This window comes from Salvelinus namaycush, chromosome 5 (assembly GCF_016432855.1).
Source record: "Salvelinus namaycush isolate Seneca chromosome 5, SaNama_1.0, whole genome shotgun sequence".
NCBI lineage: Eukaryota > Metazoa > Chordata > Actinopteri > Salmoniformes > Salmonidae > Salvelinus > Salvelinus namaycush.
This window is the reverse complement of record NC_052311.1, coordinates 4487003-4513524: the sequence shown is the minus strand read 5'-3', so window position 1 is coordinate 4513524 and position 26522 is coordinate 4487003. Positions and strand designations below refer to the sequence as shown.

Sequence of the window (26522 nt, the reverse complement as noted above, 5' to 3'; positions counted from 1 at the left end):
CATTTAGCAGACCTATAGGCCTATTCTGTAAAGGAGTTTAATTTAGCAGATCTATAGGCCTATTCTGTAAAGGACTTTCATTTAGCAGACCTATAGGCCTATTCTGTAAAGGAGTATCAAATATCAGACCTATAGGCCTATTCTGTAAAGGAGTTTCATTTAGCAGATCTATAGGCCTATTCTGTAAAGGAGTTTCATTTAGCAGACCTATAGGCCTATTCTGTAAAGGACTGGACTTAAATGATTTTCAGTCATCAGTGGTTTTGGATGCCTTGACTAAAAAAAAATCCTAGTAATCCTCAGAGATATTTTGTAGTTAATCCCTAGAATTATCATGTTCAAATTGTTAGAAGTGGCTTTAAAGGTTAGGACTAGTCTGATCTTTGACCTAGAATTAAATTGATCAATAAACCTACAGGTGCCACTGTCAGATATGGGCTGTAAGATAGGAAATAGATATGGGCTATAAGATAGGAAATAGATATGGGCTATAAAATAGGAAATAGATATGGGCTAGAAGATAGGAAATAGATATGGGCTATAAGATAGGAAATAGATATGGGCTATAAGATAGGAAATAGATATGGGCTATAAGATAGGAAATAGGTATGGGCTATAAGATAGGAAATAGATATGGGCTATAAGATAGGAAATATATATGGGCTATAAAATAGGAAAAAGCAGAATAACTAATTTGTGTGAGAACCTTTTTTATGGTTTTCTATTACAAGGCTAATTTCCTAGATTTTAGGGACCATTTGGGGGACGGGACATAGGGAATAATACACTTATTATGAGTAAGTTATAATTAGTCAATCATTAACAAGAACTTCTCATATTATGGTGCTTCTGATTTAATATGATATCACTTTGCAACATTTAAATAAACGTATATGGATGGGCTATTATTAGTCACAAGTCAATTCAATAGAGCATAAGTCACTCATTCAGACTAACAAAATGGCTGTCATCCGCTAGGCTACACGGTCCTATCTGCGCATGCCCACCACACCTCTGTCACCGACAGTAGAGACCAGGTATTGAGTCTGACGAGTGACAGGCTCTTTCTCAAAGGCTTAGCCTACTGATCCTGGCTCCTAATACAGCACAGTCCAAAAATGGTTTCCAGGAGTGATGAGACTGAGACAAGAGCCAGGCTGTCATAAACCTAAAGTAATCACAGACTAATAGATCTGACGTTGCAGTGGTAACTAGAACCGAAACTTGATTTTTGGCATATTGTTAGAGCAGAGAAAACCGGACGATATCCTATTGAAGACAAGTGACGGAGACAACTGAACCGGCTCTACAGGCAACCCGCTTCCAGAGGTCCACTGATATTGGCAACAGGGTTTGCACGCGCAAGGGACTGCGAGTTATGGATTTCCCGGGAACTGTTCTACTGCTACTGTTGTGAGGTTTTCTTCTGCATCACCTGTTTTATAACTGTGTTATTGAATATATTATTAGAAATATATAAACTACAACCTATTTGATCATGTACCAACATAGTAAGAAATGTTTCACCATCGAATCCCTGGTTGGGAAAGACGTGAACTCTTCGACTAACGGGGACGAACCGATCAGACCCACAGCGCTGAGGTTCACGGAATCAATTCACCCGGCGCCCTTTGGGAGTTGTTTCCAGAACTCCGGCAGGACTTTATACAGCAGTCCAGACATGATGTTCCCTGACCCGGGCACACACACAGGGAACTCCGGTCTGCCCCTGCATCCCCTCCAGCTTCCATCTCAGCCTTTCTTCAACCCGCATCAGAGAGACACGTTGAATTTCTACCCGTGGGTTCTTCGAAACAGATATCTCGGACACAGGTTCCAAGGTAAGCTAACAAGTACTTTAATTTAACGAATATTGCTAAGTTATTTTAAATACTATCATATGTTTGGGCATATCTTTGTTATTGCACACGTATGGGGACATATTACGCACGAGCTAAATTACAATGACTGTAAGCATTAGAATTAAGAACTCACTCTATAGTTCCGTGATGGAAGAAATGTCCTTATGATCCCTGATCATGCAACATGTTGGTAGGGATGGTCATTTATTCAGGAAACAAAAAAGGTCTAAAAAGGTAGTAAACAAAGCAACAAAAACAGGATCAATGCAAATTATTGAAACTACTGTTTGCAGAGGACAAAGTTTCAACATCCAACTATAGTTATTTTACTCCTTAAGTTATAGGTCTATTCATTATTGGTACATTTTCTGAGATTGGATGCATTAAAATAAGCATAAAACATCGCACCCAGGCTTTGAACCCGCCGGTAGCTTAAAAAGCCTGTAAAAAACATAAATGCATACTTTTCGTCCATTTTCAGTAGTGATTTAAAAAAAATAACATTAATGTATGTTTTAATTCAATGAAAGTAGACTATATTGTTTATTTTGATTAATTTATTAATTTACACATCGAAGCCATTGCACTTTCTTGTAATGTATGTTCCGATAAAGTTGTTAGGAGATCAATAGTCTAATATGTTGAATAATAATAAATAATACTAGGGTAAATGAATTTCAATGTGTAAGTTGTATGCAATTATTGAAATAAAATAGGCCTATAATCCAGATTTCTTTCGCTTTTGCCTAAACATTCGTTTTAGTTTTTGCATCATTCAGAAAGTTAATTATAAGTAGTGGTGCAAAAAGTACCCAAGTATCCTACTTGAGTAAAAGTAAAGATATCTTAACAGAAAATGACTAAAATAAAAGTGAATCACCCAGTAAAAGTAAAATACGGCTTGATTTTGTTTTTAAATATCCTTAAGTATTAAAAGTACATGTAATTGCTAAAATATACTTAAATATCAAAAGCAGAAATATAAATGATTTCACATTCCTTATATTAAGCAAACTGGACGGCACGATTTTCTTGATTTTTTAATTTACGTATAGCCAGGGGCACACTTCAACACTCAGACATCATTTAGAAACGAAGCATTGTGTTTAGTGAGTCCGCCAGATCAGAGGCAGTAGGGATGACCAGGGATGTTCTCTTGAGAAGTACGTGGATTTGACCATTTTCCTGTCCTGCTAAGCATTCGAAATGTAACGAGTACTTTTAGGTGTCAGAAAATGTATGGAGTAAAAAGTACATTATTTTCTTTAAGAATGTAGTGGAGTAAAAGTAAAAGTTGTAAAAAAATGTAAAGTAAAGTACAAATACCCCCAAAAACGACATAAGTAGTACTTTAAAGTATTTTTTACAAAAGTACTTTACACCACAGATTATAAGGATTTTTGTTTCTCAAATATTTAGATATAATTAACTAATATTTAATTAGACAATTTAATGTTCAAAGTTATTTCGATTAAAAGTAACAAAAGACAGGAATAATGTAATATTATTAATTTCTAATAATATTATAGTATTATAACAAATAATAACAGAAATAATAAACAATATACAAATAATAACAATATTATTTAATTGAAATTTGCTTTGTGTTCAACTTTAGATTTAAGGGCTGCATATTTCTGATAAGACAATGGACCAGATACAAAAGTCTTTAGGAATCAAATAAATCCATGAGAGAAATTGAATATTGGAAAATCTCAGCATTCAGTGACCAAAACTTTAAATCTTCTTACTCAAGCTATGTGCAGTGCATACATGCAATACATGGTGAACATCCTTACTAACTGATGCTGGGTGGTCCTCAAAAAACATAGCAATTTGTTAAACCAGACAGATCAATAACTTTCAACGCTCATCTCGTTGACTCAGTGGACAGCAGTAGTTAGCCACATCAGGTGTGCTCTCAGGTATGTTACACTCTGACCAGTCAGCCCAGGGCCGTATTCACAGTGTCTCAGAGTAGTAGTGCGGATCTTGGATCAGTTTAGCCTTTTAGATCATTAATGAATAAGATCATGAAGACAAAGGGGGGGAATCTGATCCTAGATCAGCACTCCTCCTCTTTACCAGGTAACCTTCAGGGTGTACCTCAGTCAGGTAATCAGTGGGAGTCAGAGGTTGTTGTCACTGTTGCTCAGATCAGGAGCTCAGATAAAGTGTCTTTGTTTACAGACACAGCAGATCCACTCACTGATGGTGTCCAATAACCATGAAAACTAGTGTTTAGACAAGGCTAACTACAGACCGGAGGAGTGAGAGGAGAGGATTAGCCATCATGACTGTCACTTACTGTTAGGGATGGATGGGAGATGTATTTTCTTTCATACTCCCCACACTTCCTGAGAGAGAGAGAGAGAGAGAGAGAGAGAGAGAGAGAGAGAGAGAGAGAGAGAGAGAGAGAGAGAGAGAGAGATAGAGATAGAGAGAGAGAGAGAGAGAGAGAGAGAGAGAGAGAGAGAGAGAGAGAGAGAGCGAGAGAGAGAGAGAAGCTTTTTATATTGGGGGGCATTTCAGTGTGTAACCTTTGGGGTACATTTCAGTGTGTATGAGATTGTTATGGGATTGTTATCATCAGGAAGGAGGGCAGACAGTTCATTCACCCATCTCATCTCCCAATGGTCTGATGGTCTGGAGGTTTGCTTTGACACATTTTATTCATTAGGAGGTGTTGAATGTCAGGAGATACGTGTCGGAGGTTAACTGATAGGATAACAGGGCATTGTAAACATTATTTGTCAAACATATTGGATAGTTCATACAACACTCCTCTTTTTTTTAGTTGTTTCAGTCTTTGGTTTATAATCAGACAGAACAATCAATCAATCAATCAATCACTCAGATAAAGACGGACTGTATGAGGAGGATAAAACATTATGATTACATGCATGTAAAATCCTAATAGATTAAAATGTTGTATGTAAAGAATAATTTATGCTGGAATTGATAGTTTCCTATTCACATTCATTAATTATCTCTCTACATGTATACTTTATAGTCCATTTAGTGAGAAACGGAAATAGACCATCCTCCTCCTTATTTACCGCCATCCGACTCCCTCTGTATTCATCCATCCAGGGTTAGAATGAGAGATTGGCCCCCACCACTACCCAGTGTGTAGCTGACTTCTGACAAGACCATTCTTGTTGGTGCCAGGGGACTGGTGTTATTGGTGATGAAGAACACAGCTCTCTGGCTGGCGCTGCCATCTGCTCCCTGGTAGTCATGTTGGAGGCATGTTCCCCCATGTTCCCCCACCCGCTGACTACAGGCCAGAGTGTCGAAGGCTCATCGCCTGGAGGGTATTCCCTCTGTGGTTGGGGCTGAGCCACCCTTACAGTTTAGGGTTAGTATTCACAAAGAGTCTCGGAGTCGGAGTGTTGATTTAGGATCAGGTCCCAGAGTCCATATAATTATATTTATTATGATCTATAAGGCTATATTGATCCTAGATCAGCGCTCTTACTGAGTGGAGGTCTGAGCAGAACCAGCATTAGAGTTCAGTGTTCAGCCTGGTGAGTTCCTCCCCAGTCTCAGTCTTCCCCAGGGGGATGTGAGTGGAGGTCTGAGCAGAACCAGCATTAGAGTTCAGGACTAGTGTTCAGCCTGGTGAGTTCCTCCCCTGTCTCAGTCTTCTCCAGGGGGATGTGAGTGGAGGTGACGCCGCTAACACCATACGACAGACGATGCCAGTCTATCTGAGTGGCTAAACCACCAGCCAGAACTAGCATGGGGTTCACCAGTGTGTGATAGGAGGGAAAATTCTCAAGGAAAATCATATTGTTTCTTTCCTTATCAATGCATTACTATATTAGGTCAAAACTACAATAGTTACTGCTGTTCAAAATTAAGACTTTAACACGAGATATATTACATTACATCTCCTCAATTTATTTAATTCAGCCTAATGCTGAGATTTAAAAAATGTACCATAAAATGGAGATACTATTTAGTTATTTTATTTTAGGGCATGGACTCTAAAACCAGGAAATCCTATGACTTCTGTGACAGTGTGGCTTGTTGGTGTTCAGTGCCCCTTGAGAAGCATTAAGACTAAAGTTTTCATCACCTGCAGCTGCAGTGGATCTCTTTTTCACATTCTCCTGTTCTACCAGAGCCGCGCTTCTCACATTCTCTCTCTTCAGAGGTGTCTCTATTGTTTTGTCCTGTGATGTTCAAAGCATTTTCAGCATGCCAGCTGAAGATGGTTGTTAATGACAGTCCTGTGACAGAAAATTTGCATTCTTTAGTTAGCTAACACAGCTGAAGTGCTGGATAGCATACCGTATTTGGTGCGGACTCCAATATACTGTTATCCATGGCATTGTTAGTGCTATAGCCTATTTATTGTAGCAGGAAGGGGTGCTACAGTGCTTTCAGAAGTATTTACACCCCTTGAGTTTTTCCACATTTTGTTGTGTTACAGCTTGAATTTAAAATGGATTACGTTGAGATTTCGTGACACTGGCCTCCATACAATAACCCAAAATGTCAAAGTAGAATCATGTTTTTAGATATTCTTTTACAAATGAATTAAAAATGAAAAGCTGAAATGTCTTGAGTCAATAAATATTCAACCCCTTTGTTATGGCAATCATAAATAAACATTTGCTTAACAAGTCACATAATAAGTTGCATAGACTCACTCTGTGTGCAATAATAGTGTTTAACATGATTTTTGCATGACTACCTCATCTCTGTACCCCACACATACAATTATTTATAAGGTCCCCCGGTCGAGCAGTGAATTTCAAAAACTGATTGAACCACAAAGACCAGGGAGGTTTTTCAATGCCTTGCAAAGAAGGGTAGCTATTGGTAGATGGGTAAAAAAAAAAGTAAAAAAAAGCAGACATTGAATATCCCTTTGAGCATGGTGAAGTTATTAATTACACTTTGGATGGTGTATCAATACAACCAGAACCCTGCAAAGATACGGGCGTCCATGGGGCCAATGTTGACTTTAAAACAGTCACAGAGTTTAATGGCTGTGATAGGAGAAAACTGAGGATGGATCAACAACATTGTAGTTACTCCACAATACTAACCTAATTGACTGAGTGAAGAGAAAGAAGCCTGTACAGAATACAAATATTCAAATTCTTATTATTTAAAAAAAAAACATTTATTATTTACAATGACGGCCTAGGAACAGTGGGTTAACTGCCTTGTTCAGGGGCAGAATGACATATTTTTACATTGTCAGCACAAGGATTCGATCTAGCAACCTTTTGGTTACTGGCCCAACGCTCTAACCACTAGGATACCTGCCGCCCAAAACATGTATCCTGTTTGCAACAAGGCACAAAAGTAAAACTGCAAAATATTTGGCTAAGAAATGACCTGAATAAAAAGCGTTATGTTTGGTGCAAATCAAACACAACACATCACTGACTACCACTCTTCATATGTTCAAGCATGGTGGTGGTTGCGTCATGTTATGGGTATGCTTGTCATCGGCAAGGACCAGGGAGTTTGGAGCTAACCATGGAGCTAAGCATAGTCAAAATCCTAGTGGAAAACCTAGTTCAGTCAGCTTTCCAACAGACACTGGGAAACAAATTCACATTTCAGCAGTACAATAACCTAAGACATACGGCCAAATATACACTGCATTTACTTAACATGACGACATTGACTGTTCCTGAGTGGCCTAGTTACAGTGTTGACAAAAATATATGTCAAGTCTTGAAAATGGCTGTCTAGCAATGATCAACAACAAACTTAACAGAGCTTGAAGAATTTTTAAAATAATATAATGTAAATATTGTACAATCCAGGTGTGCAAAGCTCTTAGAGATTTACCCAGAAAGACTCACAGCTGTAATCGCTGCCAAATGTTATTCTGACATGTATTGACTCAGGGGTGTGAATACTTATGTAAATGAAAGATTTCTGTATTTCATTTTCAATACATTTACAAAAATGTCTAAAAACATGTTTTCACTTTGTCATTATGGGGTATTGTATGTAGATGGGTGAGAGAAAAAAGTATATGTATCCATTTTGAATTTAGGCTGTAGAACAAAATGTGGAATAAGTCAAGGGGTATGAATACTTTCTGAAGGCACTGAGTTTACAAAACATTATGAATTGCTTTTTCCATGACATAGAGCAGGGGTCTCCAACCTTTTCTAGCATATGTCACAAGTTACACATTTTTTAAATCGCCATTAAATAGGCCCATTCTTCTCTTCACCCCTGTAACTCTTCCCCGGGTCCTTGGTGTACAAGAGATGTGTTTTCTGTCAATATAGCTGGTAATATAATGGTTCATAAACAACTCTTCCCCGGGCCCTTGGTGTTCAAGAGAAAGTAGTGCACTGTATTTTATGTCAATATACCTTGTAAAATAATGGTTCACAAACAACGCTAAGGGAGGCCTTATAAAATCTGTGATTTTTTTCCCAAATTCTGTTTCATATTTTCCCAAATTCAATATACCTTTCTCAGATGTATTTTTCCTGGTTTTAGTTTAGTTTTCCGCTCTCAAAAATACAATTGTTCATAGAGAAACAATGAAATTGGACGTTCTGTGTCGATGGCAATGCTGAAATCATATCACATTTGTTTTAGGTCTGGAAGAAAACAAACACATTCAGATTTTTTTGTGTGTAATTCCCCTTTAATTGCACATCTGGCCCTTTAATTGCGCATCTGGCCCTTTAATTGCACATCTGGCCCTTTAATTGCACATCTGGCCCTTTAATTGCACACCTGGCCCTTTAATTGCGCATCTGGCCCTTTAATTGCACATCTGGCCCTTTAATTGCACATCTGGCCCTTTAATTGCACATCTGGCCCTTTAATTGCGCATCTGGCCCTTTAATTGCACATCTGGCCCTTTAATTGCACATCTGGCCCTTTAATTGCACATCTGGCCCTTTAATTGCGCATCTGGCCCTTTAATTGCACATCTAGCGAGTGAGGATTGTGCCATCTAATGTGCTGGTCTAGCGATGGTTCTAGTGGCAAAGTTAGCAAATACCAAATAATAGATACAAATGATATACTTACTCATGATATACTTCTGCCAGGTAAGCAAGCCTACTTTGCAGTTAACATTTAATTGAGAAGGTTTTGGGGAAAGTATTTCTGTCAACCCACAAGACGTTTATCACATCAAATCGCCACACACGGAGTGATTAACATACACATGCACCACACAGACATGCAGGGGCAATATTGCTGGAAATTAATTGGCAAATATTGTGTTAGGTTTGCCTTTTTAAACCAATAGTAGCTAACCAGGGGTGGGATAATGTCAATCTTGCGTCGATTAGATAGTAGCTTGGAGCTTGCTGTGTCTGATGCTTGTGAGATTTGTTAATGACCGTATGCGGTGGAACACATGAAAATCACATGTACCTTCAGAATTGTTTGGCAAACTACTCAGCGGTAGCTACTGGTAGCTGGCGATCGACCTCTTGGAGACCCCTGAGACACAGACTGTCCAGGTGAATCCAGGTGAACGCTATGATCCCATATTCATGTCACTTGTTAAATCCACTTCAATCAGTGTAGATGAAGGGGAGGAGACAGGTTAAAGAAGGATTTTTAAGCCTTGAGTCAATTGAGTATGTGTGCCATTCAGAGGGTGAATGGGCAAGACACAATATTTAAGTGTAGGAGCCAGGCACACAGGTTTGTGTGAAGAACTGCAACGCTGCTGGGTTTTTCACATTCAACAGTTTCCTGTATGTATCAAGAATAGTTCACCACCCAAAGGACATCCAGCCAATTTGACACAACTGTGGGAAGCATTGGAGTCAACATGGGCCAGCTTCCCTGTGGAACGCTTTCGACACCTTGTAGAGTCCATGCCCAGAGGAATTGAGGCTGTTCTGATGGGAAAATGGGGAGGGGTACAACTCAATAGGACGGTGTTCTTAATGTTTTGTACACTCGGTGTATATTAATCTGTGCATGTGGAAAAACATTGTTGTAGCATTGTTTTGAATAGAAGCTGAGGCAACCTACTATTAGCTATTATTACCAGGTGCTAATAAGAAACATTATTTCTTTATTTGATTTATTAGGATCCCCATGAGTCGACGCCAATGGTGACAGCTAGTCTTACTGGAGTCTGACACATAACGAAAAATACATTACAGACGAAAGACTTTACAATTGACACACATTTGGGGCGGCAGGTAACCTAGTGGTTAGAGCGTTGGGCCAGTTGCTGAATCGAATCCCTGAGCTGACAAGGTAAATATCTGGCCTTCTGCCCATGAACAAGGCGGTTAACACACTATTCCCCGGTAGGCCGTCATTGTAAATAAGAATTTGTTCTTAACTGACTTGCCTAGTAATATAAATGTAAAACATGAATGTGTGTGTGCATCTATCAGTTACACATACATGTCAGTACATACACTCAACAAGTAGGTCACATGGGGGAGAGGTGGTGTTGCTGTTCACTTGTGCTATATAAGATGGGAGTTCCATGCACTCATGGCTCTGTATAATACTCTACCTTTTCTTGAATTTGTCCTGGACCTGGGGACTGTGAAAACACCGCTGGTGGCATGTCTGGTGGAATAACTGTGTGTGTCAGTGCCGGGTGTAAGTTGACTATGCAAACAATTTGGAATTTCCAACCCGTTAATGTTTCTTATAAAAACAAGAAGTGACGAAGTCAGTGTTTCCTCAACTCTCAGCCAAAAGAGACTAGCATGCACAGTATTTATATTAGCCCTCTGATTACAATGAAGAGCAAGATGGGCCACTCTGTTCTGGGCCAGCTGCAGCTTAACTAGGTCTTTCTTTGCAGCTCATATGACTGGACAATAATCAAGACAAGATAAAACTAGAGCCTGCAGGACTTGCTTTGTGGAGTGTGGTGTCAAAAAAGCAGAGCATCTCTTTATTACGGACAGACCTCTCCCCATCTTTACAACTATTGAATCTTTTAACCATGACAGTTTACAATCTAAAGTAACACCAAGTAATTTAGTCTCCTCAACTTATTCAACAGTCACACCATTCATTACCAGATTCAGCTGAGGTCTAGAACTTAGGGAATGATTTATACCAAATACAATACTCTTCGATATAGAGATGTTCAGGACCAGTTTATTACTGGCCACCCTATTCTAAAACTGACTGCAACTCTTTGATTTTTATTAGCTGTGGTTGTTGATGCGTATATGGTTGAATCATCAGCATACATGGACACACATGTTTTGTTTAATGCCAGTGGCAAGTCATTGGTAATAATATAAAAGACTAGAGGGCCTAGAGAGCTGCTCTGCGGTACACCACACTTTACATGTTTGACATTAGGGAAGTTTTCATGAAAGAAAACCCTCTGAGTTCTATTAGATAAATAGCTCTGAATCCACTATATGGCAGAGGTTGAAAAGCCATAACACATTTTCTCAACAACAGTTTATGGTCAATAATATAAAAGGCTGCACTGCAATCTAACAGTACAGCTCCCACAATCTTCTTATTATCAATTTCTTTCAACCAATCATCAGTCATTTGTGTCAGTGCAGTACATGTTGAGTGCCCTTCCCTATAAGCATGCTGGAAGTCTGTTGTTCATCTGTTTACAGAGAAGTAGCATTGTATTTGGTCAAACACAATTTTTTCCCAACAGTTTTCTAAGCGCTGGCAGCAAGCTGATAGGTTTCCTATTAGAACCAGTAAAGGCCTCTACCACTCTTGGGAGGCGGAATGTCTAGTGCAGCTGGTTATTCCAGGCCTGTCAAAGAAGATATTAAGAGTTGACCATAAGCAGACGTGATTTGTTATGCTAGGCAAGAAATACACGGTTGTTTCCACAGACAGTGCTTTCATTGAACTCATTTAACAGTCTGTAGTAGAGAGCATCAGGTCAGTTTCTAACTAGGTTTATATTAGCATGACATTATCCCTATACTATTGTAGTGTGTGCAAAGCTGTCATTAAGGCAAAGGGTGGCTACTTTTTGAAGAATCTTAAATATAAATTATATTTTGATTTGTTTAACACTTTTTTGGTTACTACGTGATTCCATATGTGTTATTTCATAGTTTTGATGTCTTCACTATTATTCTACAATGTAGAAAATAGTAAAAATAAAGAAAAACCCTTGAATGAGTAGGTGTGTCCAAACTTTTGACTGGTACTGTATACAGATGATCTTAATGTCACAATATAGAGAGGAGAAAAGTCACTGAACCTGCCATCTACACTGGTAATATAATCCTCTATTTCTGAATGAACCTGCCATCTACAGTGGTAATATAATCCTCTATTTCTGAATGAACCTGCCATCTACAGTGGTAATATAATCCTCTATTTCTGAATGAACCTGCCATCTACAGTGGTAATATAATCCTCTATTTCTGAATGAACCTGCCATCTACAGTGGTAATATAATCCTCTATTTCTGAATGAACCTGCCATCTACAGTGGTAATATAATCCTCTATTTCTGAATGAACCTGCCATCTACAGTGGTAATATACTCCTCTAGTTCTGAATGAACCTGGCATCCACAGTGGTAATATAATTCTCTAGTTCTGAATGAACCTGCCATCCACAGTGGTAGGATACCCCATAGCTTCTGAATGAAGTGGGAATCAGTATTGAAACTAGATGATCTACACTGAACACGATTATAAATGCAACATGCAACAATTTCAAAGATTTTACTGAGTTACAGTTCATATAAGGAAATCTGTCAATTTAATTAAATTCATTAGGACCTAATCTATGGATTTCACATGACTGGGAATACATACACTACCGGTCAAATGTTTTAGAACAGCTACTCATTCAAGTGTTTTCCTTTATTTTTACTATTTTCTACATTGTAGAATAATAGTGAAGACATCAAAACTATGAAATAACACATATGGAATCATGTAGTAACCAAAAAAGTGTTAAACAAATCAAAAACTTTTAACAAGGCACACCTGTTTATTGAAATGCATTCCAGGTGACTACCTCATGAAGCTGGTTGAGAGAATGCCGAGAGTGTGCAAAGCTGTCATCAAGGCAAAGGGGGGCTATTTGAAGAATCTCAAATATAAAATATATTTTGATTTGTTTAACACCTTTTTGGTTACTATATGATTCCATATGTGTTATTTCATAGTTTTGATGTCTTCACTATTATTCTACAATGTAGAAAATAGTAAAAAATAAAGAAAAACCCTTGAATGAGTAGCTGTTCTAAAACTTTTAGTGTTGTGAAACGGTAGTGTATATGCATCTGTTGGTCACAGATACCTTTAAAAAAAGGTAGGGGCGTGGATCAGAAAACCAGTCAGTGTCTGATGTGACCACCATTTCATGCATGCAGCACGACACATCTCCTTCGCATAGAGTTGATCAGGCTGTTCATTGTGCCACTTCAATGTTGTCCCACTTCAATGGCTGTGCTAAGTTGCTGGATATTGGTGGGAACTGGAACATGCTGTCGTACATGTCGATCCAGAGTATCCCAAACATGTTCAATGGGTGACATGTCTGGTGAGTATGCAGGCCATGGAAGAACTGGGACATTTTCAGCTTCCAGGAATTGTGTACTGATCGTTGAGACATGGGGCCGTGCATTATCAAGCTGAAACATGAGGTGATGGTGGCGGATGAATGGCATGACAATAGGCCTCAAGATCTCATCAAGGTATCTCTATGGATTTAAATTGCCATCAATAAAATGCAATTGTGTGCATTGTCCGCAGCTTATGCCTGCCCATACCATTACCCCACCGCCACCATGGGGTACTCTGTTAACAACGTTGACATCAGCAAACCGCTTGCCCACACAACGCCATACACACTGTCTGCCATCTGCCCGGTACAGTTGAAACCGGGATTCGTCCGTGAAGAGCACACTTCTCCAGCATGCCAGCGGCCATCGAAGGTGAGCATTTGCCCACTTACGTCGGTTACGACGCCGAACTCCAGTCAGGTCAAGACCCCGGTGAGGACGACGAGCATGAAGATGGTTTCTGAAAGTTTGGGCAGAAATTCTTTGGTTGTGCAAACCCACAGTTTCATCAGCCCTCCGGGTGACTGGTCTCAGACGATCCCGCAGGTGAAGAAGTCGGATGTGGAGGTCCTGGGCTGGCGTGGTTACACATGGTCTGCGGTTGTGAGGCCAGTTGGACGCACTGCCAAATTTTGTAAAATGACGTTGGTGGCAGCTTATGGTAGAGAAATTAACATTCAGTTTTCTGGTTACAGCTCTGATGGGCATTCCTACAGTTAGCATGCCAATTGCATGCTCCCTAAAAACTTGAGACATCTGTGGCATTGTGTTGTATGACAAAATGGCACATTTTAAAGTGACCTTTTATTGTCCCCAGCACAAGGTGCACCTGTGTAATGATCATTCTGTTTAATCAGCTTCTTGATATGACACACCTGTCAGGTGAATGGATTATCTTGGCAAAGGGGAAATGCTCACTAACAGGGATGTAAACAAATTTGTGCACAATTTTTTCTTCTTTTGTGCGTTTGTAACGTATCTGTGATCTTTAATTTCAGCCAATGAAACATGGGAACACTTTACATGTTACATTTATATTTTTGTTTAGTATACTTGGGGCTCCCAAGTGGCGCAGCGGTCTAAGGCACTATATCTCAGTGCTAGAGGTGTCACTACAGACACCCTGGTTCAAATCCAGGTTGTATCACAGTGTCACCAGTGTCGTCCGGGTTTGGCCGGTGTAGGCTGTCATTGTAAATAAGAATTTGTTCTTAACTGACTTCCCTGGTTAAATAAAACAAATACTTTTAGAGGTTTTTATTGAGTCTAGCCTAAGAAAAGTATTCACAAAGATTTATGGAATAACTCACTTTAAATGACAGTACTATTAAAATGTGATTCATGTCTTTGTTACGTTGGCACACCTATGCAATGTCCTATTTAAAGTATCTTATTTTGAAACACTTTGATCTGAATAGCAAACATACATTTCTCTCACAATAAACATAGGCTTATAAAAAAAATTAGGCAATTGAGCAAATTTCAGGTTTGCTGAGTGCAAACTTGAACTGTGTAAAAATTCTGTGCAACTTCCAGCGCGTGTTTGCTGAGGCTGTACCCACTTTAAGTTACTGTTTCAAAAAGTATTCTACTGTGGCTATTTGATCATAATGTAGGCTTAACAGAGTAGCCTACCATCGACAACAATGGATAAATTGTATATTGTTCAATATAGGACTACATTCCGTGATTAAAAATAAATAAATAGACATTACCCTGTTTATCCACTTGTCCTTCAGACAAGGAGGTGACTGAACATGTTGTTGTGGTGTCGATGCAGGAAACCACTTTACAAAATTTAAAATCTTTATTATTCCCATACCATAATTACAGAGAATCAGACAAATGATTCTACCCTCTGCCCATTGGCTACTTAGATCATAATTACAGAGAATCAGACAAATTATTCTACCCTCTGCCTATTGGCTACTTAGCTTATTCAAGCATGTCTCAAAATACAGAATTGCCCTTTAATTAAAGACAAAAAAAAAGCTCTTTACCTGACTCGCTTTTCAAAGATGTACAGCTTTTCTTCTCTTGTAGGAAGAAATCACTCCCCCATTGCTGACCACAAATAATATATAACTGGGCTAATAACTCACTAAATAGCAAGGTTATGAACAAATGTGCACATTTGGCAACATGCAGCTCTCGCTTTGATCTCAAAACAAGCGCATCTACTCATGACCGCTCATCCTGTAAACACAGTCAAGTTCAAAGTGAATGCCACAGATCCATATATGGCAATGGTCTATTTACATATAGGCCTACTGCAGCTCTGATTGGTTATGCCGCACTGGTCTGGTCTGTGTAGAGTACGGGGCCTGACTCGTGCCTGATAGTGTTTAACTAAGGTGGAAAACTCTAGAAAGTTGAGTGAAGTTCAATCTAGTGCGTCTCTCTGTGCGGTAGTCCCGAGGGTGCGCACGGGCGCAGCTGAAGGCCTCAGTTTAGCTGAATTTGGCTAGCCGAACCGAACGAGTGTGCTCACAAACTCCCTTAAAAGACCTTCGCTTGAAAAATTAGAAAAAAAGCAGCAATGGTACTGTTTGTCCCTTTTGAGACGCCATAGCCAGTATACACTTCCTGAAAATAGTCAGAATTAATCTAAGATAACTCAAGAAATGTGTAATTCATTTTGACGTTTTTGACAAAGAGATCTTAGTCGCACAATTTTACATCTAACTAAGATGTTTGGTGCAGTATTTTGCAATGAAAAAATGTGCGTGAAAATGAGTCGTCTCTCGTTGAATGACAACAAAGACTTTATTGAAGAAACCTTAGTGTTGACCAATCACCGACGAAGAGGCGTAGACTTCGGCTCCGAACTTCGGCTTGCTTCCAGAAAAAAAATTTGTGTTCCCGAACAACCGAAAAAAATGAAAAAGTCCAAAACAAACAAAAACAAACAAAATGTCGTCATAATATGTGCACTCTACCGACCTGTTTCAGCTGGGAAGAATGCATACACCTTTATTATTAGAGGGAACATTGGTCATGACCTTGATAAATCAGAGTTTTTTTTTCTTCTTTCAAATGTACTTCTATCTCTCTCTCTCTGTGTGTGTGTGTGTGTGTGTGTGTGTGTGTGTGTGTGTGTGTGTGTGTGTGTGTGTGTGTGTGTGTGTGTGTGTGTGTGTGTGTGTGTGTGAGGAACCAATAGGCTCGTTGTTGAAAGTCCCAGTCCCTGGAGATGGATGTCATCCATGGTGGCTGAACCAACATGTCAATTATTCATCTCTACTATTACCTAACTGTGATGACATTCATCTCTACTATTTCCTAACTGTGATGACATTCATCTCTACTATTTCCTAACTGTGATGACATTCATCTCTACTATTTCCTAACTGTGATGACATTCAACTCTACTATTTCCTAACTGTGATGACATTCATCTCTACTATTTCCTAACTGTGATGACATTCATCTCTACTATTTCCTAACTGTGATGACATTCAACTCTACTATTTCCTAACTGTGATGACATTCATCTCTACTATTTCCTAACTGTGATGACATTCATCTCTACTATTTCCTAACTGTGATGACATTCATCTCTACTATTTCCTAACTCTGATGACATTCATCTCTACTATTTCCTAACTGTGATGACATTCATCTCTACTATTTCCTAACTGTGATGACATTCAACTCTACTATTTCCTAACTGTGATGACATTCATCTCTACTATTTCCTAACTGTGATGACATTCATCTCTACTATTACCTAACTGTGATGACATTCATCTCTACTATTACCTAACTGTGATGACATTCATCTCTACTATTTCTTAACTGTGATGACATTCATCTCTACTATTTCCTAACTGTGTTGACATTCATCTCTACTATTTCCTAACTGTGATGACATTCATCTCTACTATTTCCTAACTGTGATGACATTCATCTCTACTATTACCTAACTGTGATGACATTCATCTCTACTATTACCTAACTGTGATGACATTCATCTCTACTATTTCCTAACTGTGATGACATTCATCTCTACTATTTCCTAACTGTGATGACATTCAACTCTACTATTTCCTAACTGTGATGACATTCAACTCTACTATTTCCTAACTGTGATGACATTCAACTCTACTATTTCCTAACTGTGATGACATTCAACACTCCTGTTTCCGAACTGTGATGACATTCATCTCTACTATTTCCTAACTGTGATGACATTCATCTCTACTATTTCCTAACTGTGATGACATTCATCTCTACTATTTCCTAACTGTGATGACATTCAAATCTACTATTTCCTAACTGTGATGACATTCATCTCTACTATTTCCTAACTGTGATGACATTCATCTCTACTATTTCCTAACTGTGATGACATTCATCTCTACTATTTCCTAACTGTGATGACATTCATCTCTACTATTTCCTAACTGTGATGACATTCATCTCTACTATTTCCTAACTGTGATGACATTCAACTCTACTATTTCCTAACTGTGATGACATTCATCTCTACTATTTCCTAACTGTGATGACATTCATCTCTACTATTTCCTAACTGTGATGACATTCAACTCTACTATTTCCTAACTGTGATGACATTCATCTCTACTATTACCTAAATGTGATGACATTCATCTCTACTATTTCCTAACTGTGATGACATTCATCTCTACTATTTCCTAACTGTGATGACATTCATCTCTACTATTACCTAACTGTGATGACATTCATCTCTACTATTACCTAACTGTGATGCCATTCATCTCTACTATTTCCTAACTGTGATGCCATTCATCTCTACTATTTCCTAACTGTGATGACATTCATCTCTACTATTTCCTAACTGTGATGACATTCATCTCTACTATTTCCTAACTGTGATGGCATTCAACTCTACTATTTCCTAACTGTGATGACATTCATCTCTACTATTTCCTAACTGTGATGACATTCATCTCTACTATTTCCTAACTGTGATGACATTCATCTCTACTATTTCCTAACTGTGATGACATTCATCTCTACTATTTCCTAACTGTGATGACATTCATCTCTACTATTTCCTAACTGTGATGACATTCAAACGTGATGTGTAATGCATACAGTACATCATCCCCTTAACGATAAATCTGTCTACATACTAGAACAAGCATGTGGAATGAGGCGTGGTGGCATTGTGAAATGGAGGGATAATGTCACAACCAAACATTAGTAGCTTTTACATGTACATGAATCAATTACTCACGTTATTGGAAAGTGTCATGAATGATGAGTCAAGTGAAGATGCCCATCGGGGCACATTGATATGGCTAATACTGACCTAGAGAGCAGCATGCAATAGATATCAACACTGATGTCCTGCTTAGCAGCATGCAATACATATCAACACTGATGTCCTGCTTAGCAGCATACAATACATATCAACACTGATGTCCTGCTTATTCAGTTCTTTGTCCTCCTTTTTGAGGTGTAATTGGACAAATAAAAACACTTAGTAAAAACCATTAGTGTCAGTTTGCTGAGTTGTACAGCAGTTAGTATACTATAGTTAGTATACAGCAGTTAGTATACTATAGTTAGTATACAGCAGTTAGTATACTATAGTTAGTATACTATAGTTAGTATACAGCAGTTAGTATACTATAGTTAGTATACTATAGTTAGTATACTATAGTTAGTATACAGCAGTTAGTATACTATAGTTAGTATACTACAGTTAGTATACTATAGTTAGTATACAGCAGTTAGTATACAGCAGTTAGTATACTATAGTTAGTATACAGCAGTTAGTATACTATAGTTAGTATACAGCAGTTAGTATACTATAGTTAGTATACTATAGTTAGTATACAGCAGTTAGTATACTATAGTTAGTATACTATAGTTAGTATACAGCAGTTAGTATACAGCAGTTAGTATACTATAGTTAGTATACAGCAGTTAGTATACAACAGTTAGTATACTATAGTTAGTATACTACAGTTAGTATACTATAGTTAGTATACTATAGTTAGTATACAGCAGTTAGTATACAGCAGTTAGTATACTATAGTTAGTATACAGCAGTTAGTATACTATAGTTAGTATACTACAGTTAGTATACTATAGTTAGTATACTATAGTTAGTATACTATAGTTAGTATACAGCAGTTAGTATACTATAGTTAGTATACTACAGTTAGTATACTATAGTTAATATACTATAGTTAGTATACTACAGTTAGTATACTATAGTTAGTATACAGCAGTTAGTATACAGCAGTTAGTATACTATAGTTAGTATACTACAGTTAGTATACTATAGTTAGTATACAGCAGTTAGTATACAGCAGTTAGTATACTATAGTTAGTATACAGCAGTTAGTATACTATAGTTAGTATACAGCAGTTAGTATACTATAGTTAGTATACTATAGTTAGTATACAGCAGTTAGTATACTATAGTTAGTATACAGCAGTTAGTATACAGCAGTTAGTATACTATAGTTAGTATACTATAGTTAGTATACAGCAGTTAGTATACTATAGTTAGTATACAGCAGTTAGTATACTATAGTTAGTATACAACAGTTAGTATACTATAGTTAGTATACAGCAGTTAGTATACAGCAGTTAGTATACTATAGTTAGTATACTATAGTTAGTATACTATAGTTAGTATACAGCAGTTAGTATACAGCAGTTAGTATACTATAGTTAGTATACAGCAGTTAGTATACTATAGTTAGTATACAACAGTTAGTATACTATAGTTAGTATACAGCAGTTAGTATACAGCAGTTAGTATACTATAGTTAGTATACTATAGTTAGTATACTATAGTTAGTATACAGCAGTTAGTATACAGCAGTTAGTATACTATAGTTAGTATACAGCAGTTAGTATACAGCAGTTAGTATACTATAGTTAGTATACAACAGTTAGTATACTATAGTTAGTATACTATAGTTAGTATACAGCAGTTAGTATACAACAGTTAGTATACTATAGTTAGTATACAGCAGTTAGTATACTATAGTTAGTATACTATAGTTAGTATACTACAGTTAGTATACTATAGTTAGTATACAGCAGTTAGTATGCAACAGTTAGTATACTATAGTTAGTATACATCAGTTAGTATACTATAGTTAGTATACAACAGTTAGTATACTATAGTTAGTATACTATAGTTAGTATACTATAGTTAGTATACAGCAGTTAGTATACTATAGTTAGTATACAACAGTTAGTATACAACAGTTAGTATACTATAGTTAGTATACTATAGTTAGTATACAGCAGTTAGTATACTACAGTTAGTATACTATAGTTAGTATACTATAGTTAGTATACAGCAGTTAGTATACTATAGTTTCTATCTTTACGCGGTCTCTTTACACATACAACAAGAGCTGCTACGGTGTCATTCCTGTCTGTCAACCCTAAGTCTAACCCTCCACTTTCTCTCCCTCCTCTCCTCTCTCCAGATGAGGACAGCAGCCCAGAGAACCTGCTCCTTCATGGGCCTTTTTCCCGCAAGCCGAAGCGCATCCGGACAGCCTTCTCCCCCTCACAGCTCCTCAGGCTGGAGAGGGCCTTTGAGAAGAACCACTATGTGGTGGGAGCAGAGCGGAAGCAGCTCGCCAGCGGCCTCTGCCTCACCGAGACACAGGTGTGTGGTGAGGGGACTCAACGATGTTGAACGCACCCTAAACCCCTAGGGCCTAAAAGCCATGTTGTGCTTGATCCGAAAATGTGGTCGGAGGCTCCGGATGGAGGGTGTTACGCAATTGTGGCGCCTCTGGAGGTTTGCGGAGGCCAAATCGAACTCTGTACCGCATCGTTGTGCTCCTTTGTATAGCTCCGTATAGCTCCGTATTAGCTGCGCATTGACATGATTGGTTGACGGTAGGTCCAGTAGGAACATAAACTCACTTCCTTGACAACTTCCTTCACAACAGCTCTGCTCAGCGAAGTGCAAGAAATATACATGCCCTGACTTTAGATGGCGTATCACAGTAAATGCTGTATGGCCACTGCAGAAGTCGGATTTACCATGCACGGCCTTTAAGGCATGGCTGCATTCCAGAGCGCTGAAACAGGAGATATGAGTGGACTCGTAGTCAGAACTCCACAACACCCCCTCAACCAACGTATAGCAAAACCAGGTTTCTCCACCACAAGTTGTTTGTCCTACGGTAGCTATCGGGATGGGCAAGGTGATGTCAGTAAATTATGTAGTAGATTTCACAATGATTATTTATGACTTCATTTCCCTAATCAACATCAGAAACACGCTGCTGATAAACAGCAATTTCGGCTTTTCGCAATCCTCTCATGCAATATATTATACATTTGGGAATACAGTATTGCGATGTGCTGAACTTTTAATTTCAAAGGAATTAGACCAATAATTTAATCAAGCTTGTAAATGTGATATAAAAATTACAACCAGACAATGCCTGAAAAATTAGATAGAAATATGTTGCTATTTGCAAACAGCTGTAAAGAACGAAAGTATGTGAAGCCTTAGGTAAAGGCAATGTTTGGCAGTGCTGTAGAGACAATATGGAAGCAATAACAGTTTTACACCATGTGAAATATTGTGTTGTCATTGTTGCTATGACACGTTGAAAAAAGCTTCGCTTAAAAATCATAGGGGAGATACATGCAGACACTTTTATAACTAGTAAAGGTACATTTACTGAAGAAAATGTGTGCGCTTGCTTCAGCTGTCGGTGTTTCATGGACGTGGAAGAACAAGTAGTAATAGTTTTTACAGCAAGCACATTGATACTGTATATTTGACCAATGTTTCTTCCAGTACTAAACGTGATGTCTCTCCTTTCTCTCCCAGGTAAAGGTTTGGTTCCAGAACAGGAGGACGAAGCACAAGAGACAGAAGCTGGAGGAAGAGTCACCTGAGTCGCAGCAGAAGAGGAAAGGAAGCCAGCACGTCAGCCGCTGGAGGGTGGCTACGCAGCAGGGCAGTAGCCCCGACGACATCGATGTCATCTCAGAGGACTGACGTACGTCGTCGGTGTCACCTTGATTAAACCATCATAAATCATTTGTCATGAATGCAGACTGACTGACTGTTGACTGACTTGTGTCTGAATGTCGGCAGTCTGTGTGCTCCTCTGAACACCTGGTTTGACCTTTCAATGAAAACGATCACTGCTTTAAGTTGGACAGAAGAAGGCCAAGTTTATCATTTTATTACACAGCTCTGACTGCTGTAAACGTGGTGGACATCTGCATTTGGTCTATGTTGCTTGCCGTAGCAGCACAAATGACTGAAGAGAGACTGTTTGACTGGGAGGAATCCGTTCAATACAGTTTGTTACTCTATTGTCTACCTGAACCTGAGATTGTTCTTCCTCACACTCACATTTAACAAAACATTGTCATTGTTTTAGCGTTTTCAGTTTGTTGTGTAATTGTACAATGCTAAATATGCACAATATGTTTGTGGTCAAAATAAGCCATTGGTATGATAGCTATAGAGGAACCACCTAGAACCTGCTGATTCAGTTTAGGATTTTGTTTGTCTTAATTATAGTCTTTAGACCAGTCCCACTGAAAGGTAGGCAACTGCCAATACAGACAATACATCATATAGATGCCACGTTACCCCTGAAATATGTTTTTGAGTTTCACATAGGAATAGTTTGGACAATTTAAATTGTAAGTATTTATGTACATCTAAAAATGGTATTCTATGCATATTTTGTCCTTGTTTTGATTCCTCTGGATTTTTAAAAAGGCCGTTTTTTTGCCTAGTTTGTTACTCTTTAAATTCATTGCAAGTTTGTTTTTGCCTTTTGACAAATATTTGATCAATTCTACTGAGACCATGTAGAATGTACAGTGCAGGCACATTCAAAGTTCTCCACAAGAATGACATGGAAAAACAAATGTACCTCAATACTACATTTATTTCAGCAACCATTACCATTCCTGTGATATCATGTTACGTAGCACTTCGTAGTGGAATATATATATATATATTTTTTTGTTTTAAATAGATGTTAGAAATAACGCACTATAAGTAGGCCTACCCTTTCATTTTCTTTGAACCTATGCCCCGAGAGTGAACGTTTTTTGTACTTTCTGTGTGTGGTCAGATGACTTTGGAAAATAAAAAACATCAACATAACATTATTTGTACAATACTACTGATATATATTATGTGCGAGTATGTCTAAGCGTTAATTTTATAACCTATTTTCAACATCTATAATTGTCGACACGTCAAACTACAAACACATATCGGTTAAATGACAACGACACAGAACTTGAAAAAGTAAATTGATTCACGACGATTTGGTATTTGTTATTTGGTCTACACCTTTGTAGGACACCTGTTAATATTTTTGCGAACTGCGGTTGAATAGTCCACGCTACTGAGCAGCACATTTTTGTGACATGTATAAATTCTTTTTTTTAAATAAAAAAGTACAGAAAGCCAAGTCTAGCCTATATACAGATGCATGGTTATAGTTTATAAATCTGTATCTTGTGTTGTTAAACATGTTATCCATAAGAAACCCAAATGGTCTGCGTTTTACTAATCTTTATTCAGTCTGCAGATAGCCTTTATTATTAGGCCTATCCTAAATTATACATTGGCTATAATAGGGTTATTAACAATTAGCCTAGATTATTAATACACTTTTTGACGAAAACATGAAACATAAGGAGGTTCTTTAGACGGCAGTAGGCCTATTAAGTTTGGGACAATCCTTTTTCAATGTATTCTCCGTCTAGACTTGTAGGTCAATAATCTGTAACTCAATGAGACTCTGGATAGGTTGCGATGGGTGCCTGGCCAAATACGACGACACGTTCAAAGCGATATGAAGCAAGTTTAACATAACTCGGTGTCAATACACACTCTGTTCCGTCTCGTGCTCTTCAAAGGACATCTTTCACCAGAAATATTGTTGTGCCAGAGATGTCGTTCTTTCCGGACACACCGAAGGACATATGCAACACTTACAACAGCAAAAATAGAGAATGACAAACGTATATTGATTAGCCCCCTAGGCCATAAACCTTCAGCCGAAAGAGTTTCAAAAAAGGTAGGCCTATGTCAGACTCAGAATCAAACGCATATTTTTATTCCAATTTTTTTGCCATGCATGAGATGAGGATATGCTGCTATGGGAAAACAACTTCACTGTTCCGTTATGCCGACACACACAGATGAGTAACGGCTGAGAAAGAGACAATCACAGCAAGAAATGTGTCGGGCCAAACGGACACGATCATCCCAACAACAGGTCAAAACCTGTCCCTGCTATTATTACTAACATGACATGTCCTCCTTACTAAAACGGTCTTCTTTTGGTAATAGAGACAAGTCTAGCGTGAGCCATAGTATTAATCAGTGATATATGGAGCATAGTCCCTGAGTGGTCAATCATTTAGAGCCGTTGTTCTTCATACTCAAACTGTCCCTAATTTAATTTTACGTTTTATTATATTCTATGTCACCATTGTTGTGTTTGATATTCAGCTTGTATTAATGTAGACTGATGAAACATTGCTTGAAGGGCCTCTGCTGAGCCTTCAGCTCTATGTTTTACCAGCTGGAAAATTAATTCATATCACCTTTATGCGTTGTGATTTACACCTGCTAATTCTTCAAGCCCCGAGCAATTGAGGGGTGTTAGATTTGCGTCATTTTCATCACCTTTTTACAATAGACAGCCTCATTATCGGCAGATAGGCGCATAAACTGTGAACAAAATGTAGGAGCAAGCTATTCATATTCTCGGTAATTGGGACTTGAATCTTTTTTTCAGGGTACAATTACATAGTCAATTGCATACTTTCAGACACATTGATGATACGAGCATTCAAATAGGGATAGTAAAATCCGCTAAGGCCTATAGGCTACATGATTGCCAGGATTTTGTTGTTAAATTGATACAGTTGTTTCTGTTCTGCTTGATGCATGAGTGGAATGCAAACCAGCTCTCTTTTAGTAATTCTAAGTAATCTTATTTGTACTGTTGGAATGTGGATGAATCTATAGTATATTTAGCATAGTATAGTTGATTATATTATATTATTGACTGGGTGGTTTGAGCCCTGAATGCTGATTGGCTGACAGCCATGGTATATCAGACCGTATACCACGGGTATGACAAAACAGCTCTAATTACATTGGTAACCAGTTTATAATAGCAATAAGGCACCTCGGGGGTTTGTGGTATATGGACAATATACCACAGCTAAGGGCTGTATCCAGGCACTCCTCGTTGCGTCGTGCTTAAGAACATTCCTTAGCTGTGGTATATCGGCCATATACCACACCCCCTCGCGCCTTATTGCTTAAGTATAGTGTAGTACAGTATAGTATATCATAGTATAGTATAGTACAGTATAGTACAGCATAGTATGGTACACTATAGTATATTATATTATAGTATAACACACTGTAGTATAGTATATTATACCATAGCATAGTATAGTAGTACATTACATTTGTATAGTATAGTACAGTAAAGTCTGGTATTGTATAATATTGCATAGGATAGTATAGTATAGTAGTATAGTACATTACATTATAGTACAGTATAGTACAGTATATTATATTATAAAGGGGAAAGGAGAAAGGTGTATACTTAGTCAGTTTTAAAACTGAATGCATTCTACTGAAATGTGTCATCTGCATTTAACCCAACCCCTCTGAATCAGAGAGGTGCGGAAGGCTGTCTTAATCGACATTCACATCTTCGGCGCCCGGGGAACAGCGGGTTAACTGCCTTGCTCAGGGGCAGAACAACAGATCTATACCTTGTCAGCTCTGGGATTTGATCCAGCAACCTTTTGGTTAGTACAGTATAGCATATTATAGTATAGTACAGTGCAGTACAGTATGGTATTGTATAGTAAAGTAGTATGGTATTGTATAGTAAAGTAGTATGGTATTGTATGGTAAAGTAGTATTGTATTGTATAGTAAAGTAGTATTATATTGTATAGAATGCCTAATTTACTATAGATTATAGATTTGAAGATTATTTAGTAGTAGATTTATTAAAGTCTGTTCCAGAGCCATATATTTAAAAAGTTGGGACAATTTATTATAGTCTGTTCCTGAGCCATATATTTAGATAGTTTGGACAATTTGTTATATTCTGTTCCTGAGCCATATATTTAGAGAGTTGTGACAATTTATTAT

The 26522-nt window shown here is 38.0% G+C and overlaps 2 protein-coding genes across 2 annotated transcripts in view; one reads left to right on the top strand and one right to left on the bottom strand.

Moving 5' to 3' along the window:
• Nucleotides 1-26522, bottom strand: part of LOC120048907 (probable E3 ubiquitin-protein ligase MID2) — a 1198409-nt gene that overhangs the window by 917477 nt on the left and 254410 nt on the right. The gene's annotated exons all lie outside the window — the stretch shown is intronic.
• On the top strand, nucleotides 1499-22356 carry LOC120047863 (homeobox protein EMX1-like). The gene is made up of 3 exons (XM_038993419.1): nucleotides 1499-1841; nucleotides 20816-21000; nucleotides 22186-22356. The coding sequence occupies exons 1-3, from the start codon at nucleotides 1499-1501 to the stop codon at nucleotides 22354-22356; spliced, it is 699 nt and encodes a 232-aa protein (XP_038849347.1).